This window comes from Ochotona curzoniae, unplaced genomic scaffold (assembly GCF_017591425.1).
Source record: "Ochotona curzoniae isolate NIBS_2020 unplaced genomic scaffold, NIBS_Ocur_1.0 contig_430, whole genome shotgun sequence".
NCBI classification, from domain to species: domain Eukaryota; kingdom Metazoa; phylum Chordata; class Mammalia; order Lagomorpha; family Ochotonidae; genus Ochotona; species Ochotona curzoniae.
In genome coordinates, this window is record NW_024466219.1 from 29188838 (window position 1) to 29206066 (window position 17229).

Sequence of the window (17229 nt, forward strand, 5' to 3'; positions counted from 1 at the left end):
AACCCCACGTCCACAAGCTGTCCCCTCAGGCTGCAGTGGTTTGCACAGCGGTAGGTCATGCCACCTGGGAGCTGTGACAGAGTCCTGGTACCGAGGGTGCATCTCACACCAACCTCATCAGAACTTGCTTTCAAGGTCCCCTCAGGCTCCAGTGTAGATCCAAGGTTGAACATCATCCATTTCAGAGACATCCACAACCCACACTAACTTGTATTAAAAAAAAAAAAAAAAGATTCAAGGGACTGACATTATGTGTGTCCACCTGCAGCCCCACCATCCCACATGGGCACAGCTGCTCCATTTCTGACCCTTGCCATTGGTTTGGGAAAGCAGCAGAGGATGGCTCAAGTCCTTGGGTCCTGGTATCTACATGGGAGACCCAGAAGCTCCTGGCTCCTGGCTTTGCAATGGCCTAGCTCACTATGACTGCTGTGGCCATTCAGGGCATCCAACAGTGGATAGAAGATCTCTGTCTCCCCTTCTCAATCAGTAATTCTCTGCCTTTCAAATAAACCTTTAAAAAGTTGAAAGGTAGAATGAGAGCACAGGAAAGTAGTGGAGAGATCTTTCATTTGTTGGTTTACTCCCCATATGACTGTAATGGCTAGGGCTGGGCCAGGCCAAAGCCAGGAGCCTGAACACCACCCAGGTCTCCCATGTAGGCGGGTCATCATCCACTGCCTTCCCAGGTACATTAGCAGGGAACTGGACCAGAAGTGGAGCAGCCAGGATTCGAACTGGCACTGCAGTAAGGACTGCTGACATGGGGAGCATTAACAGCCACTGTATCACAGAACCTGCTCCAAATTAAGTTCTAAATGCACCCTGGAGCAGAGGCAGGAAAACACTCCTTAATATGTTGCAACATTAGGGAGACCACTGTACAGCCCTGGAGCAGCCAGCGCCCTGGGGCTGCAATGACAAGCCTGCCCGAGCATGCCCTGGAGCTCACACCCCTGGAGCTCACACCCCTGGAGCTCACACCGCCTTGACTTTGGCAAGTGGTCCCAGTGCTGACTTGGTTTTTTACCTCCCTCACAGTGGCTGTGTTTCTCAGTACTTTGAAGTTACAAGGACTCTGCCTGAGGATGTCTCATTGACAAGAAAAGCAGCCAAGAAGTTCCACGAAGGAACACCTTGTCTCTGGACCTTCAAGTTTGGAAACATTTACTGAAGCCAATGAGTATAGCTGAACACGCTATTACTTGAGATAGCCCAACTTTTACGTATCAAAGATTTGCATATCATTATACTAAATGCAAGTGGGCTACTTAATCCTTGATAAACTCAGAGAAACAGTGCTCACTTTTTACCTTTAAAAACTTTCCTACTGATAGCAATATTAAGCCAGAAAAAACAAAAATGCAGGAAAGTATCCAACAACAGAGCAATGAAGTCCGTCTCAAAGGACGTGAGGGAGGCCCTTGCTGGGACAGTTCAGGTAACTTGAAATTTAAACATGCAACAGCATTTGCCAGACAGCAGCCCCACCTTGCAGTTCCCCACATCAGGACACCCCCTGGTCATGGATTCTGGAGCTCCTATGGGAAAGTAGGGCTCTGACGTGTGACTTAAACAAGGGAGGACCTGAACATGCCGCTGATGGGGAACTGTGAACCGCTCTCATACCCCAGCACCTCTGGCCTTCCTGACACACTTTGTCTTACACGGCCCGACACAGTCCTACTCCTGACCAGCTGAAGCTGCACAGCAGAACCACGTGTCCACTTTGCAGGCTGGCTCCCATGAAGGGCTCAACAAGTCCCTGGCTGCCTCAAAACCATGACCATGTGTCTCTGCATAGGGGATACCGCTTAGGGGTCAGTCCTCCTGGAAATGACACAAGCTTGTTTCCTGGCTTGACCTTGGGAAGCTGCTAGCAATGTAATAGGCACACCGCCCTGTTGCCTTATCTTCTTCCAAACATACCATTGAATAAAGTCGCCTGGACAACCTTAACACTTGGCTGTGTTTTCCTTCCCCGAGGGTAGGGTGAACTGTGGGATGACTTATGGTTGCATCATTCTAGGGTTCCTTATTTTGAGAGGAAATGGCATCTTACCGAGATTACTACCAGGAACTCTGAAGGTTTCTGATAATGTGGCCGCAGTCCTAGCCTCTGCCTCTCACTGCTCTCTGAGGGAGGCGCAGAGAGCTCCCTGCAGCAACTGTCCCTCCATTGCACCGTGGGCTGCTCCTGCAGGCATGGACAGCAGGGGGACGTGCAGGGCCCATCACTGCTCTGCTGCTGGTGGCCTGAGAGGAATCCTAAATGATGGGAAAGAGGGAAGATGATGTGGTGGGCAGGTGCCACCTGCTGTTCCCTGAAAACAAGATGTATATCCCAGACGCAACTCAGGGGAGTCAGGCTCTGGTTTGCTGTGTGTTTCTGTTTAATCGCCAGGTTGCAGATAGCTGTTGGAATGGACTGAGGGTGGCTGAAAGACCAGGGGACAAGGGAATTACAGGTGGTGACAAAAATGCTTAAAACCAGGTACCAAGTGGTCCAAGGTGAGGGGAGATGGGAACAAGGGCTGGAAATGTCTGCAGAAACCAGCCACAGAGCCACAGAGCAGGTTGGAAGGCAGGCCCTTCCCAAGGGCAGAGGCAGGGTGGGCGGCTAGGTGCAACACCCTGCCAGCTGCACACTGGAGAGCTGCCCTAGATTTTGCCTTCATTTTAAACACCTCCCTTAGCTGCAATGTGAGATAACAAAAAAAGCAAGAAGGCGCAGGCAGCCTCCGGGTTTGGGGGTGCTAGACCATCAAGCAAGTCATCCCAGGCACAAAATCAGCAGGTAAGAACCTGCACTGAACATGGGCAGGCCCTCTGTATTCCCTAAAAGACACAGCGTGACAACTGCTTTCCAGGGATAAGTCCTCCAGAGATGAGCCAACAGGTACAGGAGAAAGTGTCCAGGTTCTATACAAATATGTTCCATTTTATGTAAGCGACCCACGTACCCGCAGATACCCGAAGGAGCCACGAAGCCAAGGTCCAGAGGACACTGAGGATAATCGTAAATGTGAACACAACCAGCAGCTGCTCTCCAGAACACATCTGTCAGTACCGCTTTCTAGGGAAGCACAGCAGGAAACGCTACCAACAATGCCAGCATCCCAAATGGGTGCTGATTCAGGCTGCTCCACTTCTGGTCCAGTTCTCTGCCTGGGAAAGCAGCCGAGGATGTGTCTCTGGTGTTTGGAACCTCAAAGAAGTTCCTGGCTTCAGCCTGGCCCAGCCCTGGTTACAGTGACCACTTAGGGACTAAATACATCAGCAAATGAGAAATGCTCTCTTCCTTTCTATATGTAATCCGCTCAAATAAACAAATAAATAAGTAAAACAAAGTTTCCTGCCCCAGCCTCAGCTGCCTCCTTGCCGACCCTGCTGTGCGCTGCAGTCCTATCAGCCCGGCACTCCTCTGCCCCTTCTGTGTCTCTGCACAGCTCTTGTCCTCATGCTCACTGCCCTCCTTCCTGCAGGGCAGAGCATCCTGGGCAGCTGTCCTCTTCAAGCTCCATTCTGTGGCCTCTTGGTGATCCCAGGTGGCCCTTGGCCTACCGTGCCCTCAGCCACAGGTCACCCAGGACCTAACGCCAAACCCTACCAACGCTCAGCAGCCCTGGTCTCCTTGGGCCTACCTGCTGCTTTGAATACTTCTCCCCATCCCTAACAATCCGCATCCCTGCTCCTCCTGCTGCCCAGGAGAAGACTATAAAGAGAGAGGTGCAGGGCCTGTACAATGGCTCAATTGGCTAAACCCTTACCTCGCAAGCACTGGAAATCCATACAGGTGACGATTTGTGTCCTGGCTGTTCCACTTCCCATCCAGCTCCCTGCTTGCGACCTGGGAAAGCAGCAGAGGATGGCTCAAAGCCTTGAAATCCCCTACCCACGTAGAGACCTGGAAGAGGCTCCTGGCTCCTAGATTTGAACCAGCTCAACTCAGGCTGTTGCAGCCACTTGGGGAGTGACCCGGTGTGTGGAAGATCTTTGTCTCTCCTTCTCTTTGTAAATCTGACTTTCCAATAAGAAAAATTAATCTTAAAAAAAGGTCCATGTGTTAACAGTGTCTCAGTACTCCTCCTCCTCCTCCCCCAAAGCCTTTCTCTGTACTTTGTAATATTCCTTAAAGGATAGTTTGACAGTAAGACAAAAATTAAGGAAACCATGGCATTCTAAGTTTAGAGTTAAGGAACATAAAACATAGTATCACTTGCCTCACTTTCCCATCTCCTCTTATCATGCATGTGTATAATTCATTAACTTACCAAGCATCCTCACACATAGCCCATGGGATGGTTTTCCTCATGACCCTGAAGTTCGCAGAGGCAATGACATCAAACTGCATGGCTCAAAGTAGAAAAACCTGGCTTAGAGCAGCTAAGGGTCACAGTCAAAGACACATGACGAGTAAGCAACACAGCTCAAAACTAGCACCTGCACGGGATCCCTTCATGTCGTGACTGCAGCAAACACCAATTAAGAGGCTTGAAACAACACCCATGCTCTCCTGACCCTGGGAATTGGAACCCCCCCATAGCCCAGGCCTAATGTTAGGCGGGCAGAGCTCACTGCCCTGTGGGGCTGGGCCTCACTGGCTGCTTCCTTGCTGGCCTCCACTCTCCCTTGATCTTCAGAGCCAGCAATGGTGTGTGGAGTCCCTTCCATCCAAGTCTGGCTGACCTCAACAGGGCTCACATGGTGACCTGGGCCCACGGGGATAATCCAGGCGAATCTCATTGCCCTGGTTTAAGGTGAGTGGATAAGTGGATCGGATTAGCTGATCTGAAAAGCCCCTTATAGTAGCACCTCGGTCAGTGCTGGGACTGACAACCCTGGCTACAGGACACTGAGCAGGCAGCTGGGGAGATGCAGCCAGGGACCTGTTGAGAGCTGTGCCTATCACATGACTGCTGGCGCCTTGTTCATGTTACAGCTCCCTCTCCACTCCTCTCAAAGGCCTAGTATGTTCTCTTTGCTACCATTCAGCTACTCACAAAATACATTAAGAAGTAATCTTGCATGGTTATTCATTTGTATCTTCCATTTTCTAAAAAAAGTTCTGTGGAGAGTGCAGTGGCACGGCTGGTTAAGCCAGCACATGCAGCCCATATAAGCACAGGTTCTCAGTCTAGCTGCTTCACTTCCGATCCAGCTCCCAACTAATCCTCCTGGGAAGGCAGTGGAGGATGGGCCGAGTGCCCAGGCCCCTGTATCCACAGTCAAGACCCGGAAGAAGTCCTGGCTTCTGGCTTTGGCCTGGCCTACCCCTGCAGCCATTGTGGCTATTTGGGGAGTGAATCAGCAGATGGAAGAGCTTTCTCTTTCTGTAACTCTACCTTTCAAACAGATAAAAACAAGTCTTTTAAAAAATAAGTAAGAAATACATTCCAAAATAAGCCACAAACTCGGTAACACACTAACAGAGTAGCAGACACAAGTCTACAGAAGTTTTCGCTGCGTAAATCAAGACATGTAATTCTATGAGGAAACAAAATGAGGCCACTCGCAGTCTACCGAAAGTTCCAGATAAAGTACCAAGAGTTGTCTATCACCATGGCCTCTAAAATCTCAAAAACAAACCAAAAAACCCTTACTTCTATTCAAAGATCACCAGCACTCATGAACTGCAAATTGTAGCATTTTTAGTAAGCAAAGAAGCACTTCCCACATTCAGTTCCATGAAAAATCTTATTGTAACACACATACCTGCACCAAGCAGATGTTCCTCAGCTGGGAAGATGTCTCAATAGCTGTGACCTTCAAACAAGGCTGCTTATGGCAGGAAAAACACAGGCCAGCGGACAGCTCTGAGTCAAAAAAGTTTATTACAATTGTTTTTCAACTCATCTATGACCTTGACAAATAGTATGGGTAAGCCTACAGCAAGTCTCTAATTTCCAAGATACAAAACAAAAAAAAAAAAAAAACAATAAATACAGATTTGAATTCAGCGTAAAACAAAACTAAATCTAATTTAGATTAGGTAGTGTAGCTTAGTTCCAGTATTCCAAATACATGTTTCATTACCAAAACGCTACAAGAATTCATATATAAAGTTATTGCTCACTGACAAGCTGCAGTTCCGCAGTGCACCTGTGGAGGGCACCTCAAAGCCCGTGGGGCAGTTCCTGGAGGGGTTGCTAATGGTGCCACCATGGCACCACTACTTTCTGGCAAGAGCTGGGACAGGGATGGGTGCTGACAACACCCACGGAAGGGTCCTATTTCTTGCAGAGAACAGGAACCCCACGGTGCGCCTGAGCACTCAACAGAGAGGCTCAGCTCACCAGTCCTTCATAGGGATGTGCTCCACGTGTCGCCAAGTCCTCAATCCTTCATCTTCCTCCAGAACGCACGCTTCACTGCTTCACGCTACGTTGTCATCTATGTAAGTCTCACAAAATCTTCACCGAAAACAATCTTACTACTTCTTAGTGACAACAAACAACTCTTCATTACATAAAACGTGGCAGTTTCAGGCCAGGCTTCTTTGTCTTGGTTTAATTCTGGGGTACAGCTGCAAGAGAGAGTTGAGAAGATTTACATCTTGTGCAGATGTGTGGGAGCATAACACAATTTCAAAAAGAGGGGATGTGTCACAGGAAGGAAAAAAAAGTTTAAAAAATATACCCTTTCTGTCCACATGTACGAAGACACACTCGGCAATGTTCCTATCAGTGACTCACACAGGGCTTCCCCCTGGCCTGTGACAAGCCACACAACGGTGACAGAAAAACTCATCACGACCACTCTAGGGTAAATTCAATGTGTGCAGCTTGTTACGCCATAAATCAGGTCCAGGCAGGGAAACGAACTGCAGTACATTGCAGGATACCTCACAAAGTTCCTCGGAAAACTCTGAACAAATTCCAAACATGGCGGCACAAAAAGGAACTCATCTGTAACTCCATTTTCAAAGAACTTTTTGACGTACGCTCCAGCACCTGAGGTTTCCATGACTAGCTAAGAAGAAAAACATAAGACCCAAGTGCCTCAGCTTTATTCATGATGCACAGGGAATTGAGACTGGCAGGGACAAAATGCCAGACAACAAGTCTACAGATTAAACGGAGGATAGGCAATCGTGACTTCAGGGTTTTGTGGTTTTGTGTTTTCCCTAACAAGAGCAAGAGAGGGGAGTGCAGGCTAAGGTCTACAGTCCGAAGTCAGGGGCAAATGAGACCAGTAATTCAATCCTCAGACCAAACAAAAGCCCTCCTCCCGGCGCACAGAAGGAAAACAAGAGCTCACTCAAAGACAGCCAGACTTCCAGGCGCAGGGCAGACACCAAGAGCTGACTGTCCCACCTGACAGAAAACATGGCCACTTCAGCTGTTCACTCCCCAAAGAGGTGCAACATTGATGCACCTGCTCTGTTGTGCAACATTAGACAGGAAACATTGAGCTGACCAACCAGGCACTCCAGCCCCAGCTGCCAGCAGGCCCCTGCGTTGGCCCTGCCGCTTCCTTGCCAGGGCAAACCCGCTGAAGGGAGATGAAGCTAATCACGAGGTCCACAGCCTTAGGATTTTTAAAAACTGCTAAGAAAATTGATTTTAAGTGTTCTCACCACAAAAAAACAACAGCTACACAAGGTGACAGAGGTAATGAGTTGACGCAGCCACTCTGCACCACATCGTGTTTCATAGCATCCTGTCACATGCCACAGATACAGTTGCTGAGTTGTAAAGGAAAAAAAAAAAAATCACCCCAAGTCAGACCCAGCTGTAGGAAGCCCTCGCTTCCCACTGCACTCATTAGACATGGGGAGTGGTACGCCCCGGCTCGGAGGATATAGAAAACAAACAGGCTATGACAAGCAGACCCCCTTTGCTTTCCTCTGGTTATGTTTTTAAAGGCTCCTTTGAGGGGCCAGTGCTGTGGTACAGCACATCAAATCACTGCTTCGAATAACATCAGCCTCCCACATGGACACCAGCTGAAATCCCAGCTGCTCCACTTCCCATCCAGCTCCCTGCTAATGTGCCCTGGGATGCAGTGCAGGATGGCTCAGTTCCGTGCATCCCTGTGGGAGACCCAAAAAGAAGTTCCAGGATCCTGGCTCCTGTTTCTGGTTCAGCTCAGCTCCACCCATTATGGCCATCTGGGGAGTGAATCAGAAGATGGAAGATCTCTGTCTGACTTTCTCTGTTTGTAAATTTCAAATAAATAAACCCTATTTTAAAAGGTTATTCCTTTTAGCTTTTCCCCACTCTGATTTCCACTGTTACCATTTTACAACACTAACAACTCCTCCAGGAAGTGGCTCACTGAATTCATCCCAAATTTGTTTCACAATAAACTGTGCTATGAGTAAGGCAGCTGCATGTCAGACAAGCATCAGGCAGGGGTGGGGAGTGAGGAGCACTGTCAGGCCCAGGGCTAAGGGCTGGGCTCTGCACTGGAGTCACTGCCAGGAAGCCAGGACCAGCAGAGCAAGGCCCACACAGTGCCACACAGCAGAATCTGGTCCTGCACCCCCAGGCACCAGAGCATGAGCCCGGGGTAGGGAATGACCACATCTGTGTACCCCTAAAAGACCCAGCCTGCCCACCGCTGCCCTGCCCCACAGCCGGGCGCCGACCCCACAGCAAGCCAAGGGGGCAGGGCACTTGTTGTTTTCCCAGGCACAACTGCAGGGAGCTGGAGCGGAAGTGAGCAGCCAGCACTTCAATATATGCAAAGATACAGGATTCTGGTGTTGCAAGCGGCAGTTCAATCAATCGTGCCACAAGACCAGCCTCAGATGTCATCTTTAATGCCCTGCTTCAAGCTCTTCCAGATTTGCAAATCCTAATTTAGACAGATTTAAAAGTTACAAGCTCTGTACAGTGTTACAGTGTAATTGGATAATTACAGCCACTGCCTGTAACACCAGCATCCATGTGGGCTCTGGTTTGGGTCTTGGTTGCTCTACCTCCAATCCAGCAACCTGCTAATGTACCTGGGAACACAGGAGAGGATGGCCCAAGCACTTGGGCCCTTGAACCCATGTGAGAGTCCTAGAGCAAGCTTCTGGCTTTGGCTTGGTCCAGTTCTGGTCACTGAAGCCATCTGAGGAATGAACCAGCAGGGTGCAGAGTCTCTAGCTATCCCTCTCTAACTCTGCATTTAAATAACTAAATCTTAAAAAAACAAAAGTCACAAGCTCACATTACCCAGGGATCTTCTAGTCTGTTTATAAATGCAGAGAGGATCCTGATCTCAACGGGGCTAACAGCAGTCACTGGGAATGTGGTCTTGATCCTAAGGTTAAGACGATCAAGTAGTAAATTCAAGGTCCTCTTAACAAAGGGCAGCACATGGTGCTGTGCCTCTGGCATGAGCAGTTTCTGCAAAGCTGCTCTCTGGCACCCGTGGAAACCGGCTGTGTGACAGCGGGACTTACCCCCAGCAGGTTGCGAGGCACGTAGCCCTCCCTGTCGTTGAGGCGTGCCCACCACCACTCGATTTCGTCTTCGTCTTCTCTGCGGATGATCGTCATGCAGTCCCCTTCCCTCATGGGCAGCTCGTCGTCGTTCTGAGGCTCATAGTCCCAAAGGGCATAAATGACTCCTTTATTCATGATGCCCATCTTCTCCTGAACGCCTACAATCGTGACGGGAAGACACAGCACACACGTGACTCACAGTGTGCACTCTGAGGGACTTTCAGCTGAGAGACACAAAATGGGAAGAAGTAGGACTGGCCAGGCCGAGCACACCAGTCAGTCAGTACACATCCCAGGACTGTAGGGGCGTGGGAGGCGGGGAAGGCACGGGCTGCACCTGGCAGACAGGTGAACGCCACGCTCGCCGCCGACACAGCACTGCAAACCAGCACCCCACAAGGATCTCTCGGAGCTGGGCTCACTGGGAACACCAACACTGCGTCATGCCCAGGAACTAAAAATACAACTGTTCCCCTCTAGGCTATTACGTAAATTATACACTTGTCACACTTCCTCCTACTTCTACATGGAACGACCAAGCAATTCCAAAAACACTCTACCTAGAGGAGCAGAGAAAAAAGATCAGAAGTGTTCAGCTGTTACTCTTAAAGGAAAAAAAAAGTTACACAATGCTAGAATGCAGAAATCAGTCTTTCAAATGTGCTATAAAAAGTCTTCATATGGTCAACTCTTAAGCAAGGAGAAGCAGAATTCTAAAAGATGCTAAAATTTATAAACCAGGGCATGGCAATTCCTCAAAAGTCCACTTTTCACAAGTTGATGTCTGATTTTCAAATTACCTATTACTGCCAGTTTCGCCTTGTGTGCCCTACTTGGGAACACTAGTTAAGAAATAACCACCATTGGGATGAGGACAAAATGGCGTGCTCACGGGACAAAAATTGGTAGGCCTGGAAAGAGATGCTGAAAGTGGATTTCTTGCAAACATCTTTTTCATCCCACTTGATATGCAGCATTCCTGATACACCATGGCAGCAGCAACGGGTGATATCAAACACAGCTATCTGAAAGCATTTATCTCTAACCCATGGAGCTTTATATTGTGTTTGCCATAAATCTACATATTCTCTCCCAGATGACTATAATTACAAAGTAGAACTTGCTTTGACATCAGATGGCAGGACCATAGTTACCAGCCTTCCGTGGATATTCCATAGGAACATACCAAACCTATCCCTCGACCAGATCCTGTGCTTAATAATGAAGAAACACATGATCAAGTGCTGAAACCCAGACTGCAAGGAAGAAGTGAACACCTTGAGCAGGGACCCATGGTGGAACAACTTTACTACTAAGCACCACTGGTGTCCTCATGGACATTATCACAGACGTCGTAAGAAGCTAGATCCTCCCAAGGACAGATGCTGCTGTGGTTCTTGGAATCAAAGAAGAATGCTAGCCTGTGCTCCAGTTTCCATTTGAGAAAATTCAATCTGGTATCTTCACCTTAAATGTTATATAGTAAAAAAACAAAAAATCATTAAATATTCTTTCATGTAAAAAAAAAAAAAAAAAGAAAGAAAGAAACAACCACCATCAACAACTGGCAGGCAGCAGGGAGAATGCAGAGGCAGAGAGAAGCAAACAGATGAGAAGGCTCACCTTTGTGGCTTTTGTTTAAACTGGAAAAACTCTGCCTGTGAACAGATTTCAACTCACGTGAGCACTAAGCTATCAACTATGAACTTACTATTCCTAAATTAATTAGCATGATGCAGTGTACAATATAGCCATTCAGCAAAAATTAATATGCTCCTGGGGCCAGGGCCATGGCATAGTACATTAAGCCTCTACCTGCTACACTGACATCCCAAGTGGGTGCCAGTTTGAGACCCAGCTGCTACATATCTGATCCAGCTCCCTGCTGATGTGTCTGGAAAGCAGCAAAAGATGTCGCAAGTCATTGGGCCCCTGCACCCACAAGAAAAGTCCAGAAGAAGCTCCTGGCTCCCAGTTCGGAAGCCTGGAACTCAGCCTGGGTCTCCTAAGTGGATGCAGGAACCCAAGGCCACCTGTTACTTCCCCAGGAGCATCAGCAGGGAGTTGGGTCAGAGGTGAAACAACTGAGACTCAAACAGACACCCATATGGGATGTTAGTGTCGCAAGTGGCAGCTTATCTTGCTGTGTTACTATTCCAAGGCTCAACTTTGGAAAACTACTAGGAAAGGAAGGACACTAAGAAAAAAAGTTTGAGGCATACTAATTACATGATCAAAGTCACTAGTAACCTGAGCACCTGAATTACAATCACAACGATGCATCTGTCACTGCAAATATACCATAGTCAAGAAGCACAGAGCAAGGAAGACCTGGCAGGGATGTCTCATCAGCCCATAGGGGCGTCGGGATCCCATATGGGTCCCAGTTCATATCCCAGCTGCTCTACTTCCCATCCAGCTCCCTGCTTATGGCCTGGGAAAGCAGTCAAGGACGGCCCAAAGCCTTGGAACCTTGTACCCACAAGGGAGACCTGGAAGAAGCTCCTGGCTTCGGATTAGCTCACTCTGGCCATTGAAGCCACTTAACGAATGAACCAGGGGACAAAAAATCTTTCTCTCTGTATCTCCTTCGCTCTGTATATCTGCCTTTCCAATAAAAATAAATCTTTTTTAAAAACTCACAATGTAAGTTAATAGTTGAGAAAGATGACAAAAAGGAACTTGAGGTTTGGCATTCTCACCTACACTCTCTCCTCACCCAAGCCCTGGGAACAGACATGGAGACCAAGGGAACTGGAGACACAGGGGCAGAGGTCTATGTCTTAACTACAGAAGTCTTGGGGCCGCCTTCCTGATTCCTCTCTAGGCAGACTAAAGAGGGAAGGCAGCCTCAACTCTAAAGCTTCATCACATTAAAAAATCCTCCTTGTGCCTAAAAATGTCAGTAACCACATACTCATCTTCAAGTCCATTGTTCTCTAGGCACAGATCTGACGTTAGCAATCAGAATCATAACACTAAAACCAAGAAAAGAAAAAACTGGCAAATACATACTGCCCTCATTTCACTTTACAACGAACTGGGCTGCAAGAAAATTTGGACCACGCGAGTCTCTCCGCAGATTCCCTTGACCACTCAGGAAGGATGGGGGTCTGCTTGTCTGCTCACACAAACACCACACTCACCAAGTACCAGGATCTGCCAAGGTCAAAAGCCATCAGCATCACGAGGTCCCGAGCTACCTCACTCTTCTGTAACTGACAATAGTGGTTTCTAGCAATGCGCACAAAAGCTCTATTGTGACTTCTCGCCGTGGCTGTACTATTTTCAATTCCCAGTACTTTGTACGATATAGGAGACTATTTTCCAAATAATAAAAACATTGCGCCAATTATATGTTAGAGATTCAGGAAAATGAAGACCGGCACTCAGTACATCCAGTCTGGCCGGTTACATACCATACAGGAACTGGGAGCACTGGGTGTAGCCTTCCTCCATCTCCTCGCACTTGTCGGCCGCAGTCTGCATGTCACTGTAGGTCATGGCAAACACGGCTGCTCCTGACTCCACCAGGAACTTACACACCTGGACGTTGTTGCACGAGGCAGCACAGTGCAGCGGTGTCCTGGGAAGCGAGACACAGCAAGCGTCTGAAACATTTTTCCTAGAGTGCAAGACTCCTGCCATGATGAAATAGCCGGAAAGCTCTTAACCTCAAGCTTTTCTTCTGAAACAAAGAACTATAGCCACAAAGAGGGGGGAAAATCACAGATTAACAGAATGTGCTGGGACTAGGAGCTGGGTGAAGAGCACAGAAAACTAACAGAAATGAAATGTGTATAATAACCTCAGAATAAGATAATAGTAACAATGTCAACAGTCCTTAAATGATATGGTTTCACTCAAAACATAAGCCTTTGAAAAATCCGTTCATTGCCATCAATTTTGAAGGAATCAAGATGTATTTGAGATCCCTTTATATTTCCAAAGACTGCTACCAGGCAGGTGTTTAGACAGGTGATCAGGACCCCAGCTAGGATGGGGTGGCTGGGACATGAACTGGTGCCCACATGGAATGCCAGCACTTCAGGTAAAGATTTTAGCCTACTATACCATGATGCCAGACCCCATAGTTTTTGTTTTTACTGCATTTTTTTAAAGTTTAATTTTATTTATTTACTTGAGAGGCAGCAAGACCCAGATAAACATGAACAGAAAAAGTGTTCCAATCTGCTGGTTCACGCTCCAATCGCATGCAGCAGCCCAGACTGAATGAGGCAAAAACGAGAAGACTGGAAGCTCATCTGTGTCCTAGCAACTTGTGCCATCAGGAATCTGGAATTGGATGTGGAGTCAGGACTCAAACCCAGGACTCAAACCCATGCGATGCAGGCATCAAGAATGCTCCGTAAAAAAGGGATTCAATGGCTAAACTTTTTAGTAAAATGCTGCAAATTATGATACCTTCTTGGAGACATCCAAGAGACACTGACATATTAACCTGGACTTTTCAAGGAGCTGGAGAGACCTTGCTTCAAACCAGCCTTTCTCAAATTCACTGAGGCATGTTGGCTAACTGTAACCAATCCTCTTACTACTTTCTAAACCTCCTTTACTTCCAAGATAGGAATGAGATGATGTTAGATGGGAGCAGGCCAATCCTTCAACAGCAGACAGCCGAGTTTCCCAGGCAGGCGGCAGCTTAAGAGCACACCAAGACACACTTCCCTGCCTTCCAGCGCCCCTGCTCCCCTGCAAGCACAGCACACCCAGGTGACATCTGAACGGATTCACCAACTCTTACCATCCGTCGCTATCAGCAGCATTGACATTGACACCAAACTGTACCAGGAACTTGACGATCTCTGTGTGGCCCGCACACACAGCATTGTGAAGAGCCGTGATGCCCTCATCATTGGGCAGGCTTGGGTCATCAACCTGTAACAGCGGTAAGAAGCAGGGGCATCACCCTAGTCCCTTACCACCTGATGACTCCTCAGGGTCAGAAAGAATATAAATGTAAACTCCTGTGGCATTTTTCTAAATCATAATTAAAACATACAAGAGCCAATAAAACCATATTAAGAATAATCTTCTAGCAAATAGAGACAAAACAGTCACATTAAGTAGACACAGGCTATAAAAAGGCTTTTCTTTTTTAAAAAAATTGAAAGAACAGTGCCAGCAACTACAATTAAAGTTACATTTGTTTGCTCATTCCCCCAACTTCCTGCCACAAATGAGTTTCTAAGTAGAAGTTACGTGTGCTATGGGGACAAGGAAAAGGTCAGCTGAAACTATTTTAAACAGCAGGGCCCACATCTGTAGCTGCATGCCAAGTCGTCCTACTCCATATGTGCGTGGTGTGGGAAGAGCAACAAGGCCCTCCCCGTGAGGGTAAGTCCTCTCCTGCAGACCCGGGGCAGCAGGGTGGCACCCAATGGGCACAGCCGGTGTATTGCAACAGGAGTTTCCGAATTAGCCAAATAGAGAGAATTTAAAGAAAGTGACCCATACCTCATAAATAATTCTCTGCACAAGGTCAAATTCTCCCTCCAATGATGAATCAAGAAGTAACGCAAGAGGGTTGAATTTGACTCTCATCCCATGCGCAATCCGCTCTGAACCAGTCTTACGTAAGTTTGTCCTTTTGCCCTGCAAAGGAAAAATTGTGCAAAACTGAGGATCCTGGTCTCAAGCCCAAAGCAAATACTGCAGTCAAGTAGTAAGCAGCTCACACACTTCGCACATTCCATCCCAGGATGACATTATTCAGCAAAACACACAGATTACTGTGTAGCGAAGCACATCCTCACAGGTGCCCAAGTAGCGAAAGGGGAAGACTTTAACTGCAAGTTTACCTTTTGCCAAGTTGAAAACTAGCCAAGATGGGTCCTTAAACCAGTAAGCCCCTATTCAATCAGGCAACAACACAGCCTAGCGTTATTTCCGTTTAGAGGTTGATGCGGTGGCGTAGCAAGCTAATACTCTTCCTGCTAGCACCAGCATCCCACATAGGCACTAATTCATGTCCCAGCTGTTCTACTTCTGATCCAGCTCTCTGCTTATGATCTGGGAAAGCAGCGGAGGCTGGCCCAAATCCTTGGGCCTCTACACCCACTTGTGAGGCCAAGCAGCAGCTCCTGGCTTCAGATCAGCTCAGCTCTGGCATTAGAGCCATCTGGAGAGTGAACCGGGAGATGGAAGACCTCGAGAGGAAGGGGTTTCCTCCTGTCTCTAAAACCTGCCTTTCAAATCAAAATAAAGGAATCTCAAAAAAAAAGGGGGGGGAGGGTGTTCAGAATTATAGAGAATGGGAGGAGGACAGGAAGAGGGAGAAAGGAAGTTCTGGTCACTACTCAAATGGCTCCAATGGCGAGGGACGCGCCAGTCTGAAATCAGGAGCCTGGAGCCTCTCCTGGATCTCCCACATGGAAGCAAAAGCCCAAACACCTGGGCCATCTTCCGGGGCACATTAGCAGGCAGCTGGATCAGAAGTTGAACACTATCTGGGGAAGCTTTTGGATCTAGCTTTTGGATCAGTTGCTGCAGCCATTTGGAAAGCAAACCAACAGATGAAGACCCGCCTCTCTCTGCCTCCTCTCTGTAGCACTGCCTTTCAAATAAAATTTAAAAAAAAAAGCACTGCATGACTCCACTTACAAAAGACATCCAGAACACGTCAATTCACAAAAACAAGCAAAAAGACAAAAATGGAGCAGCTGAGGCTCTGACAGCTGTGCAGAATGCCAGCACTGCAGGTAGCAGCCCTACGTGCTAGCCCACAGCACAGTCCCAAGCCGACACCTGTGAAATGGGTTTATCTAAGCACGTGGAAACGTTCTCCAAGGTGGGACGTGTGCCACACATGCTTCTCTTTCATCTCACCCCGTGTAAGGAAACTCGGGTTTTAAAAAACGTTAATGGCCACTGATGTATTTCACAAATCTGCAGTGGCTAAGATGCTGGTGGACACCAGGTGACTGTGGAACTGCAAGTCGCAGACAGTACCCTGGGGTGCTGACCAGGACACACTCCTCGTAGAGTGTGCAAGGGAGTGGCTCCTATTTCACCCGAGGCGAGGAGGAAACAGAAGTCACTCTCCTGGGAAAAGAATAATAGAGCTGTAAAAAGAAAGCGTTCTTTTCCCTCCTTGGAAGTGGGAATTATTCTGACATAGCAACACAGACAAGAAGAGATCACAAATTGCAGCAGTGTGCATTAACTTCCTTCTTGTCTCACACATAAAACAAATGAAGAGGACCATGCCTTAGAACTGGGAAGGCAGGGGCAGGCAGTTGGCCTGGAAGTTAAGACACTGTCTGGGACCCCAGCATTCCATGCTGGGGGTGCCCACATTCAAGTCCTGCTTTCTCTTCCAATCTCAGCTTCCTGATAACACGCACCCTGGGAGCAGCAGGGGGTTCCAGCGACTTGGTTCCTGGCTCCTGGCTCCCGGCTCCAGACTCCCAACTCCTGACTTCAACCTGGCTCCCAACTCACAACTCCCGGCTCCCGGCTCCTGACTCCCGGCTCCTGACTCCCGGCTCCTGACTCCCGGCTCCTGGTTCCTGACTCCTGACTCCTGGCTCCTGACACCTGGCTCCAGACTCCCAACTCCTGGCTTCAATCTGGCTCCCGGCTCCTGGCTCCCAACTCACAACTCCTGACTCCAGACTCCCGACTCCCGGCTCCCGGCTCCTGGCTCCCAACTCCCGGCTCCTGACTCCTGGCTCCTGACTCCTGACTCCCGGCTCCCGGTTCCTGACTCCTGGCTCCTTACTCCAGGCTCCTTACTCCCGGCTCCTGGTTCCTGACTCCTGGCTCCC

General features: G+C 48.3%; 2 protein-coding genes and 1 pseudogene across 3 annotated transcripts in view; 2 read left to right on the plus strand and 1 right to left on the minus strand.

Moving 5' to 3' along the window:
- Positions 1–1959, plus strand: part of CAPN2 (calpain 2) — a 43853-nt gene extending 41894 nt beyond the window's left edge. The window contains exon 21 of the mRNA XM_040985742.1: positions 1042–1959. Within this exon, the coding sequence (XP_040841676.1) occupies positions 1042–1065 (24 nt within the window). The 3' untranslated portion in view covers positions 1066–1959. The remainder of the gene's footprint in view (positions 1–1041) is intronic.
- A 3859-nt stretch (positions 1960–5818) lies between these two features.
- The window catches only part of TP53BP2 (tumor protein p53 binding protein 2), a 56761-nt gene continuing 45350 nt past the window's right edge, over positions 5819–17229 (minus strand). For both annotated transcript variants that reach the window (XM_040985744.1, XM_040985743.1), the window contains exons 14-18: positions 14918–15055; positions 14205–14338; positions 12859–13025; positions 9398–9597; positions 5819–6526 (exon numbers count right to left, since the gene is read on the minus strand). In XM_040985744.1, coding sequence (XP_040841678.1) covers positions 6485–6526; positions 9398–9597; positions 12859–13025; positions 14205–14338; positions 14918–15055 — 681 coding nt within the window. In that variant the 3' untranslated portion in view covers positions 5819–6484. The remainder of the gene's footprint in view (positions 6527–9397; positions 9598–12858; positions 13026–14204; positions 14339–14917; positions 15056–17229) is intronic.
- LOC121160072 lies at positions 10361–10977 on the plus strand (annotated as a pseudogene).